The sequence below is a fragment of the Bubalus bubalis genome, chromosome 21 (assembly GCF_019923935.1).
Source record: "Bubalus bubalis isolate 160015118507 breed Murrah chromosome 21, NDDB_SH_1, whole genome shotgun sequence".
Classification (NCBI taxonomy): domain Eukaryota; kingdom Metazoa; phylum Chordata; class Mammalia; order Artiodactyla; family Bovidae; genus Bubalus; species Bubalus bubalis.
The window spans coordinates 37,592,552-37,615,411 of NC_059177.1; the positions used below are offsets into that span (position 1 = coordinate 37,592,552).

A 22,860-nucleotide genomic window follows, 5' to 3' on the forward strand; every position below is an offset into this window, starting at 1 on the left:
AACTCACCCCTCCAATTGATTAAGAGAAATTTATTCAGGATTATGTACCAAAAGATAAGAATCCCTATGAACATAACTTTTATGCCATCAGAAACAGAATCAGAAGCAGCACCAGGTATGGGAAACATACATTTTTCAGTTTATACTTTCTCATGGTTCGCTTGGACATCCTCTGGAACTGCTTGGAAGACTTAAGAACTTCATCCCCTAGAAACTCAGAGTGTTGAAGTTCAGCATGTCTTTGGGCCAATAACTTCATGGATTTATCTGTCACTGTTTCTATGAGGTCATCCACCTATAACAGCCCAGAACAAAGAAACGAAGCCATGTGTTAGAAAGCCTTGTCCACACCCAAGGGAGAGCTGTTTTTCCTGAGGGATGAGTTCAGGAACTGGTGGATGTCTGCAAGTCCCAAAGTATTATTCTAATTCAAGTCATAGCAAACAGAGCTTGAAAACATGCATTTACCACCCAGTGCTAAAGATGGTCTCATTTCTTCTCAAACCCTTGTGTGTGTGTGCCTTCATTTTAATTGAATTCACTTTAACATTTAGTAGGCACACAGCATCATCCTCAGCGCCCTCAGCGATCCTGTAGCCACTCTCAAATGCCCCCCACTAACAGGATGCCTTCATGCTAATCATTAGTTCGTCCCACAGCCACGCTGTCTAGCAGGGCTGTGCGTTCAGTTGAGCCCAGGCCTCTGATGCTTTTGAAACACAAAGTAAAAACCTTTGTCCACTACCTGCATTTGAAGCTTTGCCACTGTCAAATCTGATTTCCTGAGAATGTTTTCCATGCTGTGCTTCTTTCTTTTAAATACTGGAAAGTGTGGTCTCTTTTTTGATGAATATGGAACCTATCATAAAAATGTAAAAAACACATCAGATTAAGAAGTGCCACCATTATTTCTGTGACGGTGCTTCAGTGAACACTCTTACCCTTGCGACATCCTCTTTTAAACTGAATATTTGCCACATAACAACATTGGATTGGAGGCTGTATTCAATTATTCTCCACGCCCCATGCATCTCCTTTGTGCCCAGAGCTCCCTTTGAAGAGATCTATAGGGTGCAGAGAAATGAGATTGTCTGGTTCGGAAAGAATATACAGTGTCAGGAAAAAAAGCAGGTCATTTGTAAGGGGAAGAAGAAGAAATTGCCTCTGTAGCCGCTGAGCACAGCCAGAGTGTGGAGCTGTTGTAGACGAGTGCCCCAGAAAGCTCATTATCACTGGATCCAGTTGCTAATCTGGTCTCTTTTCTGCAGGTTTCCTTATTTTCATGGCAGACATGTTTCCAAACATAAAAAAGAAAGCTCTGGGTTCTTTTCATTGCATGCCTGATACCCTTCCCATGGTCCCTGGCTTGCTGGTTACAAGTACCTGTGCTATTAAAACTCATTCCTAGGTCGTGGCTCCTGGCTAATATGGCCTTTTTAGTCTGACTAGGTCCACTCTTCCTTCCCCTTGTGTTTAGTAATTACCATGAGGACTACTGTGAGACCTACACAAGTGGGATGTGCAGTCACATGTGGGTCTTGCCCTTTGCTCGAGTTTACAAATGAGTCTGTGGAAACTCTGCCCTGCCGGCTCCTGCAGGCATGCTCAGTCACTCAATTATGTCTGACTCTTTTGTGACCCCGTGGGCTATAGCCCGCCAGGCTCCTCTGTCCTTGGGATTTCCCAGGCAAAAATACTGGAGTGGGTTGCTGTTCCTCCTCCAGGGGTTCTTCCCGACCCAGGGATGGAACTTGCATCTCCTGCATTGGCAGGCAGATTCTTTATCTGGGAAGCCCTGCCAGCTCACCCTGGCTCCCGTGTCACTTGCAGAACTTTCCCCAATCTAACCAGAGCACAACTCCTCTTGTTTCTCTCTCATAAAGCCCAGTGTTTTGTGTTGTTTTTTTTTCTACTAAGCACTAGCTTGGTAATTACTTAAGTTATTTCTGTGTATTGAATACCATTATTAAAAAGTCAAATGTCTTGAAGGGTCAGGCAGGTTTTGAGAAACAGGCTCAGTTGGTCTGGCATGGACTGGAGAGAACGGGCCTCCTGCAAAGGGGGTGGCCTGTGGGTAGCTCTGCTGTTGCTGGAGGAGCTGCAGGCTCCATGTTGCCAAATCCTCTTATTTTTCAAAAGGAAGTTGAAAATCCAGACTTTTGTTTAAACGATTCTAATTTCGAAACATGGACAACTGATTCAAATATATGAGAACGTTCTGAGAGCTAACAGTTCCATGGTTTAATGTCCATCTCCTCCATCAAACTATAAGTTCCATGGAAACAGGACAAGGGCCATTGGGTCACCTTTATAGCCCCCAAATGTAGAAACTGCCGAGCACATATTAGGAATATGATAAATATGAACCTAGCACTCAAGAGGCAAAAATCAAAACTAACCCTGGTACACTCTGGCAGCGCACTCGAGCAGCGCTGTTTAATAGAACTTCCCACAAAAATGGAAGTGTTCTTTATCTGTGCTGTCAAATACCATAGCCACGGGCCATACGTGTTAACTGAGCACATGAAATGTAGCTAGTGCAGTGAAGGGAATGGACTGTTCTTTTTATTTAGTTTTAATTAATGTAAATAGTCACATGTGACTATTGGCTACCATAATGCTGCTAAGCTGCTAAGTCACTTCAGTCGTGTCCGACTCTGTGCGACCCCATAGACGGCAGCCCACCAGGCTCCCCCGTCCCTGGGATTCTCCAGGCAAGAACACTGGAGTGGGTTGCCATTTCCTTCTCCAGTGCATGAAAGTGAAAAGTGAAAGGGAAGTCGCTCAGTCGTGTCCGACTCTCAGCGACCCCATGGACTGCAGCCCACCAGGCTCCTCCGTCCATGGGATTTTCCAGGCAAGAGTACTGGAGTGGAGTGCCATTGCCTTCTCCGTGGCTACCATAATAGACAGTACAATTAGAACCTAGCATAGTAATTAGTGGGCTTCCCAGGGCTTTACTCTTCACAGCAGTAAAGAGTCTGCCTTCAATGCAGAAACACAGGAGACCTGGGTTCAATCCCTGGGTTGAGAACAGTACCTGAAGAAGGAAATGACAACCCACTCCAGTATTCTTGCCTGGAGAATTCCATGGACAAAAGAGCCTGGCGGGCTATAGTTCAAGGGGTCGGAAAAAGTCAACACGACTGAGCACAGCAGGAACAGCATAGTGATTAGGAGTAAGCACTCGTAGAGTCAAATCTTCCTGGGTTTGAAGCCCGGCTTTTCCGATTATCTGGGCCAATTACTTAACCTCTCATTGCCATCCCTAAAATAATATCCTACTTATTGTAGTAACCTATTGCTATCTACTTTACAGGGCTGTTGTAAGGAATATCTGAGTTGATATTTTTAAAGCACTTAGAAGAGGGTTTGGAACATAGTCAGCTTTAATAAATGCTTATTATGTCAGAAGAAACAATACTTCAGATTCTATTAAAAAATAGCATGGGCAATTTAGGCACAAACTTGATCTAAATACAGATAAGTACAAGCTTTGGGTTGGAGTGTCCTGGATCATCAAGTGCTGCACTGTCTATACTGTACACACATTCTATTTGTATTTTAATTTCAATTGAAATGAAATTTAAAATTCAGTTCCTCAGTTATACTGCCACATTAGCTGGGAAAGACTGAAGGCAAAAGGAGAGGGAGTAACACAGGATGAGATGGTTATGTAGCATCATGGACTCAATGACATAAATTTGAGCAATCTCCCAGAGACAGTGAAGGACAGAGGAGCCTGGCATGCTGCAGTCCATAGGCTTGTAAAGAGTCGGACACGACTGAGGGACTGAACAACAACCAGCCATATGCAAAGGCTTAAAAGTACACACACTAATGGCTACTGTTTGGGACAAATGTTTGCATCCTTGCGGAAATTCTGTGGGGTTGGCCTGGAGAATACCTCTCCACAGAGCATGCATGATATGCCAGATGCTAATATACCGACTTGATATTTGAACAGCTGACCAAGTCAATCTAAAGCTGCAACCCCTACTGTTGCCCAAATTATAGCCGAAGCTGAACCATTCGAGCTCAGAAGTAGAGTAATCAGACCTAGCAAGTCCACTTCTTGTGCCCTGAATGCTAGGAGTGGAGACACAAAGGGCAGCTTTAAATGGGAGAGAACTTGGTTTTTACAACAGCCCTGAACGTTGACTTCCGTGTAAGTCTTTAGACGCAAGTTTGTTTTAGCATTTTACCTTTTGCATTCCTGAAGGAAGTGATGTCACAGATACACGCTTGGCGGTTCTCCTGGCTCAGAGGAGTGTATTTCCTTGGGTTATCGCCTCTGTCTCTGCTTCGACAACGTCAAGTTGTGTAGTTGCTTAGAGGGAGTGAGGGGGAGAAAAACAGACAATCGTGAAGGATCACAATAATAAACATATGCTTTCTATTAGAAAGTCTCCTGAAAAGCAAGCATCACATGCGATGTCAGTGGCTTTTTTTCTTCGGGGTTAAAATTGAAAATGGACTTGCTTTGCTGAATCTCACACTTTCTCTCGAACACTTGGCCTTTTCTTGTGGTCATGACCTCCATAGTCACCAACCCATCTTGACAAGGTGGTTGATAACTGTCTTTGAGACCTCACTTTTGCCCTCTGCTGTTTTTCCCTGTAACTCTTGTGGAATTAGAAAAAGTACCCTCTAACATAGAAGACAATCCAACGACTACTTGCTGTTGACTGAAGACAAGTTTAAGCGTACTCTGCAGCAAAGTATCTCAAGCCTCAGTCATTCACATACCATCTTAACAGTTTTTCCCACATACTAGGAGCCCTGTGAATCCTGGAGTCCTTAATATTGTTCTCTGGCAGCTCAGTTCTTGGGACTTCTCTGGTGGTCCAGTGTTATGAGCCCTCGCTGCCAATGCAGGCGGTTCGGGTTCTATCCCTGGTCAGGGAACTAAGATCCCACAGGCTATGTGGCACAGCCAAAAGATAAGGGGAAAAAAGCATCCTCATTAAAACAAAATCAGTTCTTAACACAATAAACATACTTAAGGAAACTTAAAACACTGTCATAAATCAAAAACCAGTATCATAAATGTAGACACTGAGACTAGTATGGTAAAACCAAAATCATGTTATTGCCAACAGAAGGCAGCAAACTTGAGGCTGCTCCCTTTTTTATTAAGATAGAAAAAGGGAAGGAGATGAGACTTTTTCCTTGATGTAGTGAAAGGGTTCAAAAAGGTACTGGGAAAAGCGGGGTGTGCAGCGTGGTCTATGTTTCAGTGTTTTCATGCTATGCACAGCACCTAAAATCAATTTAATCTGCTTCAGGCCACTTGATAACTGCATTGAGGAACCATGGCTCCTCAGCTCCGGGACTGGTGGCTCTAAATTCAAAGCGGATGCTCAACCCAGGGGGACGCTCCTTTCTCCCCCACCCTCCACTGTCAGCTCTTGCCCAAATCTTGCACCTCCTGCCAGTGAACATTCTCTTCAACCTCACCACCCCAACTGCCATGACCAGCCCCAGGTAAAATTATCCCTTGCCTTGGATGAATGCAAGAGCCTGTTTATCATTCCTCCTGCATCAGATTTTACCCTCCTCCAATCCAGTCTCTACGCTGCAGTCTGCTGCTGCTGCTAAGTCACTTCAGTCGTGTCCGACTCTGTGCGACCCCATAGATGGCAGCCCACCAGGCTCCCCCGTCCCTGGGATTCTCCAGGCAAGAACAGTGGAGTGGGTTGCCATTTCCTTCTCCACTGCATGAAAGTGAAAAGTGAAAGTGAAGTTGCTCAGTCGTGCCCGATTTCTCACGACCCCATGGACTGCGGCCTACCAGGCTCCTCCGTCCATGGGATTTTCCAGGCAAGAGTACCGGAGTGGGGTGCCATTGCCTTCTCCAACCCTGCAGTCTGAGCCACCTTTAAAAAATGCCCTTCAAATCATATACAACTCCAGCTTGAAAGTATCTCATCACCCTTAGGAAAAGTTAAAATTTCTTAACATGGTTTACAAACACCCTCATCACCTTATTCAGCAGACTCTCCCTAGCTGGATTACTTTCATTCCTTAATTATGCCCAGAGCTCTCTTGACGTTGGGACTTGAACATACTCTACCGTCTTCCTGGAAAACTGTTCTCATCACTTTTTCCTTATCTAACTCTAGTTGTCCTTCGGTCTCATCTGAGTTGTCCGTTCCTTAGGGAGGCTTTCTCGAGCCCCCTCCCTTAAAGTCAGCATCCATGACGTGTACCCACCCTAGCCTGTGCTTTTTCTTTGCATCAGAGATAAATATCTGCAGCCCCTCCTTGCCCTCTGTAACTCAAGGAGGGCGGAAACCATGTCTATACTGTCTGCTGCTCTATCCCTTACAGCGTGGCTGCCACATAGTAAGTATTTACTACATATTTGTTTTAAAGTCTAATGAGGATCAACAGGGACAAGCAACTGTCTTTCAGCCACAGTTGAGAATCAGAATGTTTGAGCTGCAGCCTGAAAGCTGGGCGAGTTTCTTGGCGAAATCTTAGTGTAGAGATTTGTTATTTCAGCTATGATAAAAATAAGCCAACGCGTGGGACATGGTAGCAGGTTCTGGTCCTCTGTTTTCTGCTGGACTCTCCAACTCCAGCCCCGTCCATAGAGGACTGTGCCCTCTCCACTGTTTTCAACAGAAACAGGCAGGTCAGTCTATGCCAGGTAATTGCTAGATGCTTGGATGCTTGTATTAGTTGTCTTTTTTCCAGAAGAGAGAGTTTGTTTGAAAGGGTAATGCGTCAGCTGGAGGCCATCAGTTTTTGTTTTTTCTGGAAAAAGTATCTACCAGGTGTGCAGCCTTATCATGATGTAAAATTTGAAGATACGTGTGAATCACCTACATATACGCAAGTATTCTCTATATTTCTGAATGCTGTACTGTAAAGGGCACTAGAAACATACGAAGGGTATTTATGGCACTGAAGCTCTTCTGTATGGTATTGTAACGAGAGACACATTACATGGTGGGTTTTTCAAACCCATGGAACTGTGGGGGGCAAAGAGTGAATCCTAATGTAAACTGGTGGCTGTGTACTCGCTAAGTTGTGTCCAACTCTTGTGACCCCATGCACTGTAGCCTGCCAGACTCCTCTGTCCATGGGATTCTCCAGGCAAGAATATTGGAGTGGATTGCCATTTCTTCTCCAAGTTAGGGATCAAACTGGTGGGGTCTCCTGCATCGCAGGTGGATTCTTTACCAACTTAGCCACCAGGGAAGCCCAGCGTAAACTATCAGTTCAGTTCAGTTCAGCCACTCAGTCGTGTCCGACTCTTTGCAACCCCATGAACCGCAGCACGCCAGGTCTCCCTGTCCATCACCAACTCCCGGAGTTCACCCAGACTCATGTCCATCGAGTCGGTGATATGTAATCTATGGACTAGTGTTAATAATAATATGTTAATATTGGCTCATCAACTAACAAGTGTACTGTACTAAGGCAAGAAGTTCATAATAGAGGAAATTGTGTGGGTGGGGTAAGGAGAGGGAGGCATAGAGGAAATTTCTGTATTTTCCACTCAATTTTTCCAGTTTACCTAAAATGGCTCTACAAAAAAGTCTATCAGTTTTAAAAAGGAGAATGCAAATAGTAGTCATCACTCACAAGACCCCCCCCCCACCAAACGTCATTACCATGTCACAGAAGAAACTGTCAACAGTTGAAACGCCAATTCTTCACAAAGTATGTGGGAAGTAGATATAATAAAATAAAATTTCCTTTACGACTTACCAATCATACATTTTTAAAATAGAATTCTCACCACACCTTCGTCTGTTGGAAGCAGCCATTTGAAAATCTGCCTCACTTCTGTCTCCAGAAACAAAACCAGAAAATCCCACTTTGGTTTGATTTTCTAATATATGTGTGTGTATATATATACATATATATATACACACACACACCTATGTACACATCTAATATTTAAATGAAAAGTAGTTTTAGACTGATGAGACCACTGATTAATTGGACTGGGAGTGACCTCAAATGTAATCTAATTCAGAGTTTTTGAAGATATATACACACACACACACACACACACATACACGTCACCTGGGGATCTTTCTAAAAGGCAGATTCTGACTCAGTAGCCCTGCATGGGGGCCTTAACTTCTGCATTTCAGACAAGCTCCACAGAAATGCTATTCTGTGGGTAGCAACAAAAGCTGTCCTATTTCATTTTCTCTCTTGGCCTTGACACTGGACCATATGTTGACTTGGATTACCATTCTGGGAGAGCTTTCTCATTCTTGGTTTGGTAAATAACTTGGGCGATGGAAGCTCCTTGACAATTCTAAGAAGAAGGCTCTGTGTATTTGGAAGGAGGGTTTCCTTGTGGTTAGGGGCACCCTCTTTGTTGACACTTGCTGGCTTGCTTCTGTACGTGTGTGACAGCATCCTCCCCCAAACAGTCCTCACTTTCCTCACCAAATTTTTCTTCTGATTTTGCTGGCTCTTGTGAAATTCCATGTCACTAACACTGGATGACTCCTCTCTGGGGACCAATACATTTTGTTTTATTAAGTTGGTAGACACAGCTTTATGCCATCTGAACAAAGGAAAAATAATTTGTGTTAGGGAAATTGAAGAGTTAAAAATGAAACATTGGAATCATGAAAATCAACTGCAAATGTAAACAAATTATACAGTTCCAAAAAAGAAAACTGAAGACCAAGCATCAAATCCAAAGCCAAAGCAAATACTTGATATTTTGTTGCTGAACTCTAGAAGTGCATTCTGGCCACTATCTCATTTAATCCTCAGAGATGGTAGTTTATATTATTATCTTCAGTTTACTAATGAGTAAGCTGGGACACAGAGAGATTAATTTAGTTGATGGAGCATAGAATGCAGATTTTAATCTTGGTTTGTGACTGTTAGAATATATTACCTCATATTGGCAAATTGGTGGTCTCATTTCAATCACAGTTTGAGATTTTTTTTTGCTGGACTTCAAAATGTGGTTCCAAATGTGATGAGACATGAGAGTGTCTGCTAAGGTAGATAATAAAAAATATATTCTCCAAGGTCCTATAAATGCTGCATTTTATGCAGAATACTGATTTAGAGAAAGTAATTATAAATGCATATTTCAAAAATTCCAAATAAATAATATCTTCATCATTTTAGTAATAAAATAGGTAATATTTCTTAGTAGACTTTTATGTGCTAAACACTCATCTAAGTTCTTTCATATGTATTACATATTTTAATCCTCTTACTATCATCTCCATTTTACAAATGAGGAAATTAAAACTTGGAAAGCTTAAATAACTTATGCCCAGATAATCTGACCCCAAAGTCTATTCTGTTAGCTTCTGTGCTAAGTGAGTATCACCTGTTCCGTGATACCCTTATTTACCTAATATTCTTCCTTGATGAACTATTTTGATGTTAGTTTTAATCCAAAGCAATAATATCCATAAAATTCCAGGGATTTTTAAAAACCAGTCTTCTATTTTGAGATAAAAAATCATTTATGGGCTAGGACTAATCTCCCATGGACCCTTAGGAGAACTTTTAATAAAACCATCAGTTTCTACTACCATAAATACACACACACGGGAATACAATGTAGGAGGCTCAGGAACCCCCAAGGTCATCCATGCAACCCCCATCAAGTAAAAAGCCCAGCTCTAAGCAGTTTCTGAAGCTCCAAAATGCATCTCCTAGTCCCATCCCCCACCCTTATTCCCAATCTATTTATAAAAAAATTAATTAGATGATTTGCTGTTATGAAAAGAATCTTTTCTTTCCTAACCTTTTAAGTATCTTGGTTGGTTGTGAATTTATTTGGTTGTATTGCCTCTCCTTTTAACCTCTATTTTTTATTGGAAGTGGAAATCTCTGCAAATTTTCATTTTGCCCATGGAAGTTCAGAAGTCTGGTCTTTGATACTTCAGGCCTCATAAAAACGACACTTTTCTACCTATCTGAGCTATTGGTCATGAATCTGGTAAGAAAGAATACTCCCCAAATTGGAAAATAATCATCTCACTGCCTTTCCAAATTAAAATGTATTACATTTGGAGTATTCCATGCTTGTCTTAATGGTTTTGCCACTAGCAAGAAATATGAGGTATAAGACAGTTTTTAGGTTAAAGACCATGCACATGGGTAAAATATAATTAGTACACATTACAACAGCCCAAATTGCTGGAAAGGGGAATGGAAAGAGCAATGATCATGGACTTATTTTGAAAAATGCACTATTGATTTTTCAAAATAATAGTATTTGCTGTCTAAAACTGTGAGACTGAAATATCAACTTAGTATCTCCTAATTTTAATATCATATGTGACATTAAATCTCAAGTTAAGGTAGAAAGGAAAGGTTTTCCCATTACAATGAAGACTTTTCTGATCACAAAATGAGGCTTCCATCATGGCACTAGATTCCCTGATCCAATGTATATATGCTGTCTATATATGCTGTCTCTGCTCCCTCTAATCCACATGGAGCCTTCATTTCTAAATGCAGTGCTTGAAAACATGCTGCTTTTTTCTAATCAGCACAGTGAATATTGTTTAGTGCAAAATCCAAAGCATCTCACTGAAGAAAGAAAATGAGTCCCAGTCTCCTACCTTTCAATCCCTTTCCTTTTGAATGAGCCGCTTCTCCTTCTGGGCTGCTGAAATCTTGGGTACTGGCCAGCTCTTTCGTAAGCAACCTTAAAGCGCTGTGGAGTATACAGGTGAGGGTGATCCATTGCCGTCAACCTCACCTGCAGTAGCTGTTGTTAATTTCTTTAGCTCTTAGGCTCACAAAGTACAAAACAAAATCATCCAGTGACCGAGGCGCTTTTAACTCCTGGGCTCTTTGGGGGTAAAGTATGTAGGAAAATTTTTGAAAGTGCTTCCTTATTCCCTTCTAGGTGTTACAGACATCATTTGTGGGACCAGCCCTGTTTACCACTTTACAGAGGTCATCAATGATGCAGTTGACAGAGCAGTGGGAAATTCCCAGTCGTGTTGCAGACTCCAGGGCAAGGCAGATGTGAATAGGTGACCTGCTTGTCTAACCACTGCCTTTTGGGTTGGTAATAAAATAATCACACACCAACTGATTATCACATTCAAATGTGCATGTCTGCATTCCAAAGAGGGAAGAACTGAGACCACCAACACTAATTCCAATGATCCCAGCTTTTGTTAGATCTTTCATGTGGAACTGATGAATGCTCTCTGTCCAGTTTTTATTTGGCTTTCTCACAGTACACCCCTTGGGCTATTTTGTAGTGATCTCTCAAAACACATGGCTGAGAAAGCTGAGCCCACCCCTCCCTTTTGACATTTGGTTTATTTCCTGGCACCCCACTACAGTACTCTTGCCTAGAAAATCCCATGGACGGAGGAGCCTGGTAGGCTGCTGTCCACGGGGTCGCTAAGAGTCGGACACGACTGAGCGACTTCACTATTTCCTGGAGGAGAGCAAATTCTCGCTGGGTTGGAACTTCTCACCACAAGGTGGCAGCAGACACTAGGGTTTATTCCCATCCCCTTCTGGCGCTTTGAGTTTTTCAGTCTGAACTAACTAGAAGCTAAGAAGGAAAACTGAAAAGTGTTGGGGGATATAATGATTATTGTTTTCTGTGTTTGTACTCATCAGTCATCTGCAGCTGGACTCTCAAACTTTCATGTGTACACAAATTACCTGGGGATCTTGTTAAAATGCAGATTTTGTTGCAGCAGTTCTGCCTGATGAGGTCATCGGGCCAGCTGCTGTTGCTGCTGCTGCTAAGTCGCTTCAGTCATGTCCGACTCTGTGCGACCCCATAGACGGCAGCCCTCCAGGCTCCGCCGTCCCTGGGATTCTCCAGGCAAGAACACTGGAGTGGGTTGCCATTTCCTTCTCCAAAGCATGAAAGTGAAAAGTCAAAATGAAGTCGCTCAGTTGTGTCCGCCTCTTAGCGACCCCATGGACTGCAGCCCACCAGGCTCCTCTGTCCATGGGATTTTCCAGGCAAGAGTACTGGAGTGGGGTGCCACTGCCTTCTCTGCATTGGGCCAGAGAGCTCAACAAAATAAAAAAGGGTTACTTGCATGAGGATTTGTCTGCTCCTGGCAGATTAATCAGCAGGCACCAGAGCCCTGAGGTGGAAGGAGTCTGATGTCTTTGAAAACTTAGGGTGGCTACAGCGAAGAGGCAATGTATGTGATAAGCTGGAGAGACAGGCAGGGCCAAGCCGGCTGGATCCTACAGAACAACTGAAAGTTGTAACATTATTTTGGATCTTCAGAATAATGGAAAGTTATGAGGGTTGAACTCCAGTACTTTGGCCACCTCATGCGAAGAGTTGACTCATTGGAAAAGACTCTGATGCTGGGAGGGATTGGGGGCAAGAGGAGAAGGGGACGACAGAGGATGAGATGGCTGGATGGCATCACTGACTCGATGGACGTGAGTCTGAGTGAACTCCGGGAGTTGGTGATGGACAGGGAGGCCTGGCGTGCTGCGATTCATGGGGTCGCAAAGAGTCAGACACGACTGAGCGACTGATCTGATCTGATCTGATGAGGGTTTTTTAATCATTAAAATTAAAGACAAATTAAAATTTTTTAAGTGTGGTAAAATATATATTATATGCTGCTAAGTCGCTTCAGTCATGCTCAATTCTGTGTGACCCCATAGACAGCAGCCTACCAGGCTCCTCCAGCCCTGGGATTCTCCGGGTAAGAATACTGGAGTGGGTTGCCATTTCATTTTCCAATGCATGCGTGCATGCTAAGTTGCTTCAGTCGTGTCTGACTCTGTGCAACTCCATGGACAGCAGCCCACCAGGATCCTCTGTCCACAGGATTCTCCAGGCAAGAACATTGGAGTGGGTTGCCATTTCCTTCTCCGATACATTATATAAAATTTACCATTTTTAAGTGTGTTCATATTGTTGTGCAACCATCACCACCAGCATCTTCAGAACTTTATCTTGCAAAACTGAAATTGAAAACCCATTAAACAATAACTCCTAATAACTTTTCTGTCTCCATGAATTTTTCTTAATTGGAAAAAAGTATCTTGGAAGAAGTCACTATGTAAGGTGACAAAATTCTAAAAATGAATTACCATGAAAATAAATATCCCAATTTCTTTGTACAATAGTGACAAATATCTGCAGTACAGAAGAAGAGTGCATAAGAAATAGGAAGGGCTAAGGAGAAGGGTATGAGGGTGAACAGTATTTTAATGCAAGGGAGAAAGCCTATAGCTGTGTATGCTTTATTCATCCAACCCGTACATTAGATAACTGAAGGGCAAAAATAAAGCCAAATGAGAATTCTGTTTTGTTTAGGGGTAAATTTCAAAACTTTTGATTTCTGAATTGAATTCAGAACCAACTCTTTTTAGTTCTTGGGATAATGACTGAATTCAACACCTCTCAACAATGAAAAAAATGTTATTGCTACATCCAGTCCAAGAGATGGCTGCACTCTGTCTCTATGAATTTGATGACACTTTTTGAGGAGTGATGCTGAAACCCAGCCTCTGTGTACCAGTGCTGAATTGAATCTCAGAGACAGAATTTTGGGTGAACTGGGAGAGAAGGGCTCTCTATTGCTTTGCCCAGCAAAGGAGGCCACAGCAAGCTAGCACCCATAAGACTGTCCCACCCTGGAATGGGCAGAGAGGGGTCTTACAGTGTTAAAGCGACAGGGCATGATCAGCTCCTGGGCATTCTTCTGAATGGTTGGTGGTGAGGTAACTGGGAGTCAGCATCATCAGCCTTCTGGTTCCAATCAGTCTGGGGTCGACATGCTTGTGGGCAGCATACAATTACCTTCTTCCCCTTGGTGGAGGTTTCCGTACCTGCAAAACAGTTCAAAAGATTGAGCTGAGAATATTATCGATAGTCCTTGGGGAAGAAATAAAGTTGCCTGACTTTGTTTAATGGCTAAAGTATTATTATTTTGTCTGGCTTGACTGTTTTCCTTTCTTTCTGCATTTTTCTCACTTCTGTGATTAAACTTACTCTTTGACTAAAGCTTTTATACAGACAAAAGGCAGGTGGAGGATGTGGCTTGGGGACTATTCTGGGAAGGCCTCAGAGGGTCCTGCTGGGTTACAGGAGCTAGGCAATATGTATTTCTTCTGTGCAATGAGAATCCAGCATTGAACAAAACAACTGGAACCCCTGCCTAAGATTTACACTCTGGCAGAGGGCACAGATACCAGACTTGTTAGTAAACTGATACAGCATTCAGACACCGACAAGGAATGCTAGGAAAAAACTAGGAAAACAGTATAGCAAGTGACTGCTTCTACCAGGGTGATCAAAAAAGACCTCTCAAGGCAGTGGTAGTTGAGGTGAGACATGTCACCTTGGAAAGGACATAAACTAGGGTCGGATCTGTGTTCTAAAGCAAAGTATTCCAAAGATGAAAAATGACCAGAGCAAAAGTTCTGAGGTGGGTGGGCACTAGGTCAGATTGGAGGGCAGGAAGGAGACCACGGTGGTGGAAATTCAGATGACAAAGGAAGGCAACCTTATGTTTCTGCTTTTAAAAAGATTGCTGGGACTTCCCTGGCCGTCCAGTGGTTAAGACTTGGTACTTTCAAGGCAAGGGTGTGGATTTGATCCCTTGTTGGGAAACTGAGATTCTGCCTGCCATGTAGCATGGTCAGGAAGTTAAAGAAAAAAAAAAGAAGAAGAAAGAAAAGATTGCTGTGTGCCACTTGCACCGCACACTGGAAAAATATGATGGCTGAAGAGGCAATTGATCCAGGATGGAGATGCCGGTGGTTAGGCATAGAGTGGGACAGATGTGCAGAGATTCAGGGAATATTTAGGAAGTATCATACTGAAATGAACTCGATGTCAAGTGGTGGTGAGTAGACAGCAGGAAAAACTAGACTGGGAAGTTAGCTTGTTGCAGTAGCTCAAGTCTGAGACTGGAGTGGCTTAAAAAATTTTTTTTGGCCGTGCTGTGCAGCTTGTGGGATCTACAGTTCCCCAACCAGGGATCAAACCTGTGTCCCCTGCCTTGGAAACATGGGGTCTGAACCACTAGACTGCCAGGTAAGTTCCTGGAGTGGTTTAACTTAATAGGGGTAACGGAGGTAGAGAGAAGTGCACTGATTTAAGAGTCCCCCGTAAGTCTACTTTTCTTTCCAACCCTCCTTGGGATATGGCTTGGCATCAAACCCATAGGATCACTCCCTGCTGCTGCTGCTAAGTCGCTTCAGTCATGTCCGACTCTGTGCGACCCCATAGACGGCAGCCCACCATGCTCCCCCGTCCCTGGGATTCTCCAGGCAGGAACACTGGAGTGGGTTGCCATTTCCTTCTCCAATGCATGAAAGGGAAAAGTGAAAGTGAAGTCGCTCAGTTGTGTCCAACTCTTCGCGACCCCATGGACTGCAGCCCACCAGGCTCCTCCGCCCATGGGGTTTTCCAGGCAAGAGAACTGGAGTGGGTTGCCATTGCCTTCTCCCAGGATCACTCCCTAGACATTGGTAAACTTCCCTTTCAAAAGCCAGAGCAGGGCAAAGCCTGGTCGAAACACAATCTCCCTTGTTCTTAACATTATCCTTCTAGTCTATCCTTCTAACAGATCTGAGATCACATAATCCTATTTAGGTAACCATAACAACAGTTGCAAAAGAGAAGCCTGTGTGGTCAGGCAGGTAAATGTGAGAAGCTGCAGGGTGTAGCAAGGAGGGGAAGCACCTTTGGTAAAGTGTGGAATGCTGGACCAATCAAATGCTAATGAACTTCAAATTGTTAAGGCTCTTCCAACATGTAAAAATGTGGTCTGCAAGTCCTATTTAGCTTGTGGGTCACCTATTTGCTAACTCCAAAGGTCTTTTTATGTAGACTCTCCATTCAGTCAGGCAGATCTTTCCTATCCGTGGTCCCAAAGCTGATTCCTATCCTCCTCCAAGTTTTTTTCCCCCTTCCAAGTTTTAACTTAAATGTATTAACTTGCATTCTATTGCCTTTGGGCTAGTTATTGCATTGCTTTTGCATCTCATCTCTATCTGGTTTCGTACTAAACTTACCTATGAATGTGTAAGTTCTCAAAAACTTGGTAAGCAGAGATTCCAGGTCTTACTTCAAATTTGGGTGTGATAAACACAGAGACTTTTGAGAGTCTCTTGGACAGTAAGGAGATCAAACCAGTCAATCCTAAAGGAAATCAGTCCTGAATATTCATTGGAAGGACTGATGCTGAAGCTGGAGCTCCAGTACTTTGGCCACCTGATGAGAGGAACTGACTCATTTGAAAAGACCCTGATGCTGGGAAAGATTGAAGATGGAGGAGAAGGGGACGACAGAGGATGAGACGGTTGGATGGCATCACTGACTCTATGGACATGAGTTTGAGCAAGCTCTGGGAGTTGGTGATGGACAGGGAAGTCTGGTGTGCTGCAGTCCATGGGGTCACAAGAGTCGGACATGACTGAGTGACTGAACTGAATTGAACTGAAACGCATAGAACAGGCAGGATGATGTACTTAGTGGTGCTGTGGTTTAGTCGCTAAGTCGTGTTCCACTTGCAACCCCATGGACTGTAGCCCAGCAGGCTCCTCTGTCCACAGGATTTCCCCCTGGCAAGAGTACTGGAGAGGGTTGCCATGCCCTCATCCAGGGGATCATCATGCCCAGGGATTGAACCTAGGTCTCCTGCATTGCAGGTAGATTCTTTACTGACTGAGGTATGAGGGAAGCCTCTATCTTAGTGGAGTCGTTTAAAAATGGAATCCCTTTGAAAATGAATGCTCTAATAAGGTGAAGAGTCCTCACTCACTCAACTCACCCAAGACTGACCAGGGCTTAGGAGGTCTTTGCATGTAGAGAAATATGAATTGGGGACATTTTCCTTTTTGCTTGAGCACATCTCCTTACTGGAGCTTTTGCCCACTTGAGAGAAAAAGGTAACATTTTACAGGTCACTTAGCAAGTACTGTTCCACAAGGAAGTGTATACTGGGCGCCTAGAGACAGAATGCTTCACCTAAGGACTCCTTACCTAGAGGGTGCCACTTCCTAGCGGTCTGGGAAGGCTGGGGCTGGGGCATAGTGTCTCTGAAGTGGCAAGAGGCTTTTCAAGGAAGGATGTCTTTTTTTCAGGTGCTTTTTGTATTGATTTCTGCCCCAGGTAAGTATCTGTAACTTTAGACTCATCGTGTACCTCTGAGGATAAACATTTGGTTTGCTTTGACAGTCTTTAATAACTTGAACTCTTTTGAAGTCGTCAAGTACTCCAGGCTGTGCCCCATTAGAAAGTTGGTTTCAGTTAAAATGTCCTCTCAGATGCAGCTGAGATCAGTGTAGACTGGTACAAGTTCTTTGGAGGGCAGTTTGGCAACATCTACCAGCATGTGATGTCTGTATTGTCTCAGAGCCAGTGTGTTACTTCTGGGAATTTATTCTACAGAAATACTCATAGAATGATGGAAAGATACAGTAGGTTTATTTGTAAGAGCAAAAACTAGAGGCAGCCTATATGGCCATCAATAGGAGAGTAAACACTGTGTCTGTAGACACAGACATAATATGGCCATTGGAGCCATGAAAAGGAGGAGGCAGATCTGTTTGTTCTGATGTGCAAATAAAAAGATAATTCACAGTGTACTATGGAGTGGAGACAGGATGTCCTAAAACTGTGACTACAAGAAGATTCTTTTAAAAAAAAAACTATATTCACATGCAAGCTGGCATAGGATGTACTGGAAGAATATACACCAAAGAGTTAACAGTGTGTGTTTTTGGAGATTGGGACTGAAAATGGTGATAGAGCAGCAGACATGAGGAGGAATAACTAGAAGGTTTAAAGATGCTCATTTTATATACTTTATATTGTTTTATTTTTTTTTAAAGTGAGGATGTATTACATTAAACTAAGAAATCAAACTCAAGAATTTAAAATTTAATTATCCAAATTTTAAATCATTTTCTTCATACATTTATTCACTTATTCATTTAGCAAATATTTCTTAAGTGCCTACCATGGCCAGACACTGTTCTTTTTCCAGGTGACATAGCAGGGATCTAACAGATGAAAATCCCCAATTTCATGCAGCCTGTATTTGAGGTGGGGGGAGAGGAAGCTGAAAGTAAATGTATAATATGACAAAAAATAAAATAAGGAAATAAGGAAAAAAAATAAGGAAATAATATATAAAATTTAAAACTTTTCACCTGCAGGGGCAGGACATAATGCTATTTTTGTGCAAGGCTGGCCTGGGAAGATCTCTCTGATAAGAGGACATTATATCAGGGTCCTAAAAGGAAATGAGTCCACAGGAGCTGTGTTGATCCAGGGAAGATGCATTTGGACAGGGAGTGCAGTCAAGGCAAAGGCCCCGAGGCAGGACCTGCTTGATGTGTTTAGGGAACAGAAAGGTTTGTGTGGATCAAGCAGAGGGAGTAAGGGCAAGAGTGGAGGAATATGAGGCCAGATAAATGAAGGAAGACTCATCTATCCTGTGGGGCTTGGAGGCCAGCATATAAACTTGGCTTTCACTCTGTGTGAGATGAAAAGCTGCCATAGGATTTTGAGAAAAAGCATGGTGTTACCTGACTTCAGTTTTAGCATGTTGTCACCTCCACTTCCAGTTGCTCAATCATGTAAAAGGTACATGTTGGTATTTTCTAACATAAGCCAAAGAACCCCTGAATTAGCATGACTGCTGTAACAAATTATCAAAAACTTGGAAGTGCCTTAAGACAGCATAGATATATGATCTTACTGTTCTCCAGTTATAAGTCTGGCATGGGTCTCACTGGGCTAAAATTAAAATATTGGCAGGACTGGATTTTCCTCTGAACTCTCAAGGGCTGTACCCATTTCCTTACCTCTTCTAGTGTCTAGAGGCCACCCCCTTCCTCCGCTGATCACCCCCTTCCTCCACGTTAAAGCCAGCAACTTGCATCTTTCTGACCTTTTGTCCTATCTCCTGATTCTCTTTTTCTGTCTCCCTCTGCTACTTTCAAGGATCCTTGTGCCTACATGGATCTGAACCAGATAACCCAGGTCCATCTCTCTATTTCAAGATCCCTAACTTAATCTTGTTGGCAATGTAACCACTTTTGCTATGTAACATAACATATTCAAAAGGTTCTGGGGATCAGGAAATGGGTATCCGTGGGGCGGGGTCATTATTCTATCCCAGACCCCAAGCATTGTATTTTGCTAAGCAACCACAGTCTCCACCCAGGATACACATATATCCCTTGTGGAGTGCAAATTTCAGCTATAGAGAAAAATTTGAGTAAGACTTTGACATACTGTTCCAGAGGGAAATCAATGAACAGAAATTAAAATTTTCCATCAACAAATTTCAGGGTTCAGAAACTTTCAGATCATTTCTTAGACGGGAGGCCTATATTGTGGCCTGAAGGACACCTTTGAAAGCAGAAGAGAATTTGTCAGTATAGGAAAGAGGATAGTGGAATATCAATGACTGGAGGGAAGCCTGCAAACATATTTAGAAACAGGTTCATGAAATAACTGAGTCAAGAAAGTCTCCTTGGATGGAGATTAAAAGAAAAAAGAAAACAAAAGAAAGAAACACGAATTCTCCAGCACTTTGGCGCTAGAGGGCACCATCAGACAAGGTGCAGGGGCTGACGGAAGGAATTAGGCTTGCATGCACTGAAATGGTGAGAAGGGACTAAGAAATGGGCAGGGCACTGAAACGGCCTCCTTCCTCCTCCTGGAAATAGCAAACCTTCTATCTGGCTGAGAGTGCCTGGGGTGATAGTGAAGAACCGTTAAAAGGCCCTATTCATCACTGTGTAGGGGTGTGTGTGTGTGTATATATATATATATATATATATATACACACACATATTATCTTACTGTGAATGGCCACTGGAATGTCCTTTAAGTTTTATTGCTCATTGCAAAAGATGACACTACAACAGTACCTGGCCTGCCTCCTTAGCACTTAATAATTGTGCTAAGCACTTAATAATTAATGACCAAGTAAACTGCAATAAAATTTTAATTTGAGAGTGGAGAAGCAACAGGACCTGAATTCAGGGCACTGTCTTTGCAAAGTGTTTGAGTCTATCCTTAGTCTGCATGCGTGCGTGCTAAGTCGTTTTGACTCTGTGTGACCCTATTAACTGTAGCCCACAGGCTCCTTTGTCCATGGGATTCTCCAGGCAAGAATACTGGAGTGGGTTCCCATGCCCTCCTCCAGGGGCTATCCTTAGTCTACCTTAGCTGAAATCTTCACCATAAAGAAGAGACCCAGCTGAAATTCAAGGGCAGCAGAAAACACACAGGACAGAGGAAAAGAAGGAAAGATAGGAAAACAGAGCTGAAGTAGGTCAGCCCAGTAGGGCGTATAATGACGTTTGTCTCTGAATGTATTGTGATTCCAAGCACTGGGTAATTTCCTGGCACTGAGGGGTTAGATAGAAGTCATGCGAAACAATGTCATTTAGGAAACTATTTTTGTTCACATTTCATGCATCATGTCTAATAAAACATTACGAATCAATGTGAAAGAAATACTACATCTCTCATGAGTGAATGGCAAATCTTTGTCAATAATCTAACTTACTTATCTCTCTTTTTTTATCTTGTCCTTGTTCTTTATTGTTTTAAATTTATTTATTTATTATTGAAGGATACTTGCTTTATAGAATAAATCACTTATCTCTTAAATACAGTGATCTGCTCCCTGACTTGGTTTAGCTAAAGAAGTTTCTTATCCAACAGTTTGGTTTACAGCTTCAGAGAAGCTGTTGGTTTCCAGCTTCAAGAGAAGATGAGTTGCTTGCCCAGTGGTCACATGCCCAGTTAAGAGGCAGACCTGGGATGTGAGTCAAGGTCTGTCTGCTTGGTTTAGTCCACTCCTAATGTGGTCCCTTCTCCTTTCTCCCTAGAACTAGAGTTTTTTGGTGAGGGCTTTTTCAAAATTTGAAATTTGAGGACATTTGTCTTTCCCAATTCCTACCCCAAAGAACTTTACTCTGAATCATGAACTCATCTCTATCATTTAAAAATATGTGATTTGGTTCCATCAAAATTTTGGGTTCCAATCTTTATACTCCTGTTTATTATCTGTGTATTTTTAGGCCAGTTGATCTCTCTGTGCCTTAGTTTTCTTATGTGCACATGGAAATGATGATAATCCTACCCCTTGTTCTAGCACTGTTGTGAGGATTAAACAAAAAAAAAATCATCTGGGGACTTCCCTGTGGTCCAGTGCATGAGACTTTGCCTTCCAATGCTGGGGGTGCAGTTTCAATCCCTGGTTGGAGAGCTGAGATTCTGCATGCCTGGCAGCCAAAAATGCAGAACATACACAACAGAAGCAATATTGTAACAAACTCAAGAAAGACTTAAAAAATTTCTATGAAAGAGTGTCCTGTAAATGATCATTAATATTATTTATTATTCATTCAGCAAATACTCTCAGGTATTCTTATTTAGTGTCCTGAATAGATACATTCCTTGCACTAATCTGCAAACTTTAAGTGCAAGGGGAGTCACACGAGTGAAAGGAAATTGGAACATAATGTGTCTAGTGTTGTGATGGGGTGGCATGGAAACACTGAGAATAAGCGTCTAATCCAGCCTGGGTAGGTCAGGGCAGGCTTTCTGAAGGAAATAATATTTAAGGGGCAATCAAAGGATGGGTAGAATTTGAGGGAATCAAAAAATATTTCAGAAACAATTTATGTAATTGTCCAGAGATGGTCAAGAGAAATGGAAAGCAGGTCAGGATAACTGGAACAGAGAATGTAAGGAGAGTTGTTCAAATGTAATATGAGATCTGATGGCTCAGATGGTAAAGAATCTGTGAGGAATGCAGGTCTCCTGCATTGATCCCTTGGTTGGCAAGATCCCCTGGAGAAGGGAATGGCTATCCATTCCAGTATTCTTGCCTGGGAAATCCCATGGACAGAGAAGCCTGGCAGGCTACAGTCCTTGGGGTTGCAAAGAGTTGAGCACAACCAAGTGCCCGACTTAACACTTTCACTTTTCAATACAAGACCTGTGCAAGCACAGCATCCTCACAGGACCCTCTGTGTTGTGCCCTCATGCTCTTTTCTTACAGAAAACGACCATTGCAATAATCTTTACATTTTGATGTATGTTATAAAAAATGATTATATCATATGGTCTTAGTTTGGATTTTCCTGGAAGCAGTACCCAACAGAAGGGTTCCAGTGCAAGCAGATTTACCTGGAAGATGATCCCAGAAAAACATCAATAAGGGGATAAGGAAATGAGGAGTGTAGCCAGCCAGTAAAAGGCATGTGATCAAGCCTGTGAGCACTGAGGGCGACTGGAGCTCAACCCCACTGGGACTCAGGTCTCCAATGGAGAGGCACAGTTTGAGTTACTGAGGATGGGTAGGTCGAGCTGTATAACCACCAGGTCCCTGCTGGCCATCGGTGGAGGGCTGCTTCCAGGAGCATGAACTCTCTGGCCCTCTGTGTCACCCTGAATTTGAGCCACGCTGACAACCTGGCAGAACTAGAAATGCTCTCAGTAAGTAGCCCTGTGCATGGAGAAGTGGGTATGGACCGAACGGAGGCAGGGCCCTTAGCATCTATGAACATTTCTAAACAAGTTTGGAAGCAAAAAGAAAGAAACACAAATAGCAACCCTGCCTAGTAGATGATTCTCCACAACCCCTCTCCTTGTTGTACATCTTGTGAGTGAAGGTAATGGCTGCCTGTGTCTGCACTATGTATTCAATGATGTTTATTTATCTTTAAGTTTTTTTGCAGCAATAAGCTTGACATGTTTATTCATTAAACTATCACTTAATTTAAAAAGTGCATAGAAAATAAACATGTTCAAAAATTCCTTTTTTAAAAACAACCCATGGACAGCTTTCAGCATTATTCTTTTAAATATTAAAGTATTTTCCTTCATCCCTGTCACAGGGAGTTAACCCTAAT

At 42.7% G+C, this 22,860-nt stretch overlaps 1 protein-coding gene across 1 annotated transcript; it reads right to left on the reverse strand.

Annotated features, from left to right (window-relative positions):
- Positions 1-15: 15 nt before the first annotated feature.
- On the reverse strand, positions 16-11,275 carry C21H3orf49 (chromosome 21 C3orf49 homolog). The gene is given in 5 exon segments (XM_025272771.3): positions 16-295; positions 746-859; positions 4,206-4,330; positions 8,217-8,539; positions 10,575-11,275. Coding segments are annotated over 5 exon segments (903 nt in total). The 5' UTR covers positions 10,700-11,275; the 3' UTR covers positions 16-79.
- Positions 11,276-22,860: the final 11,585 nt, after the last annotated feature.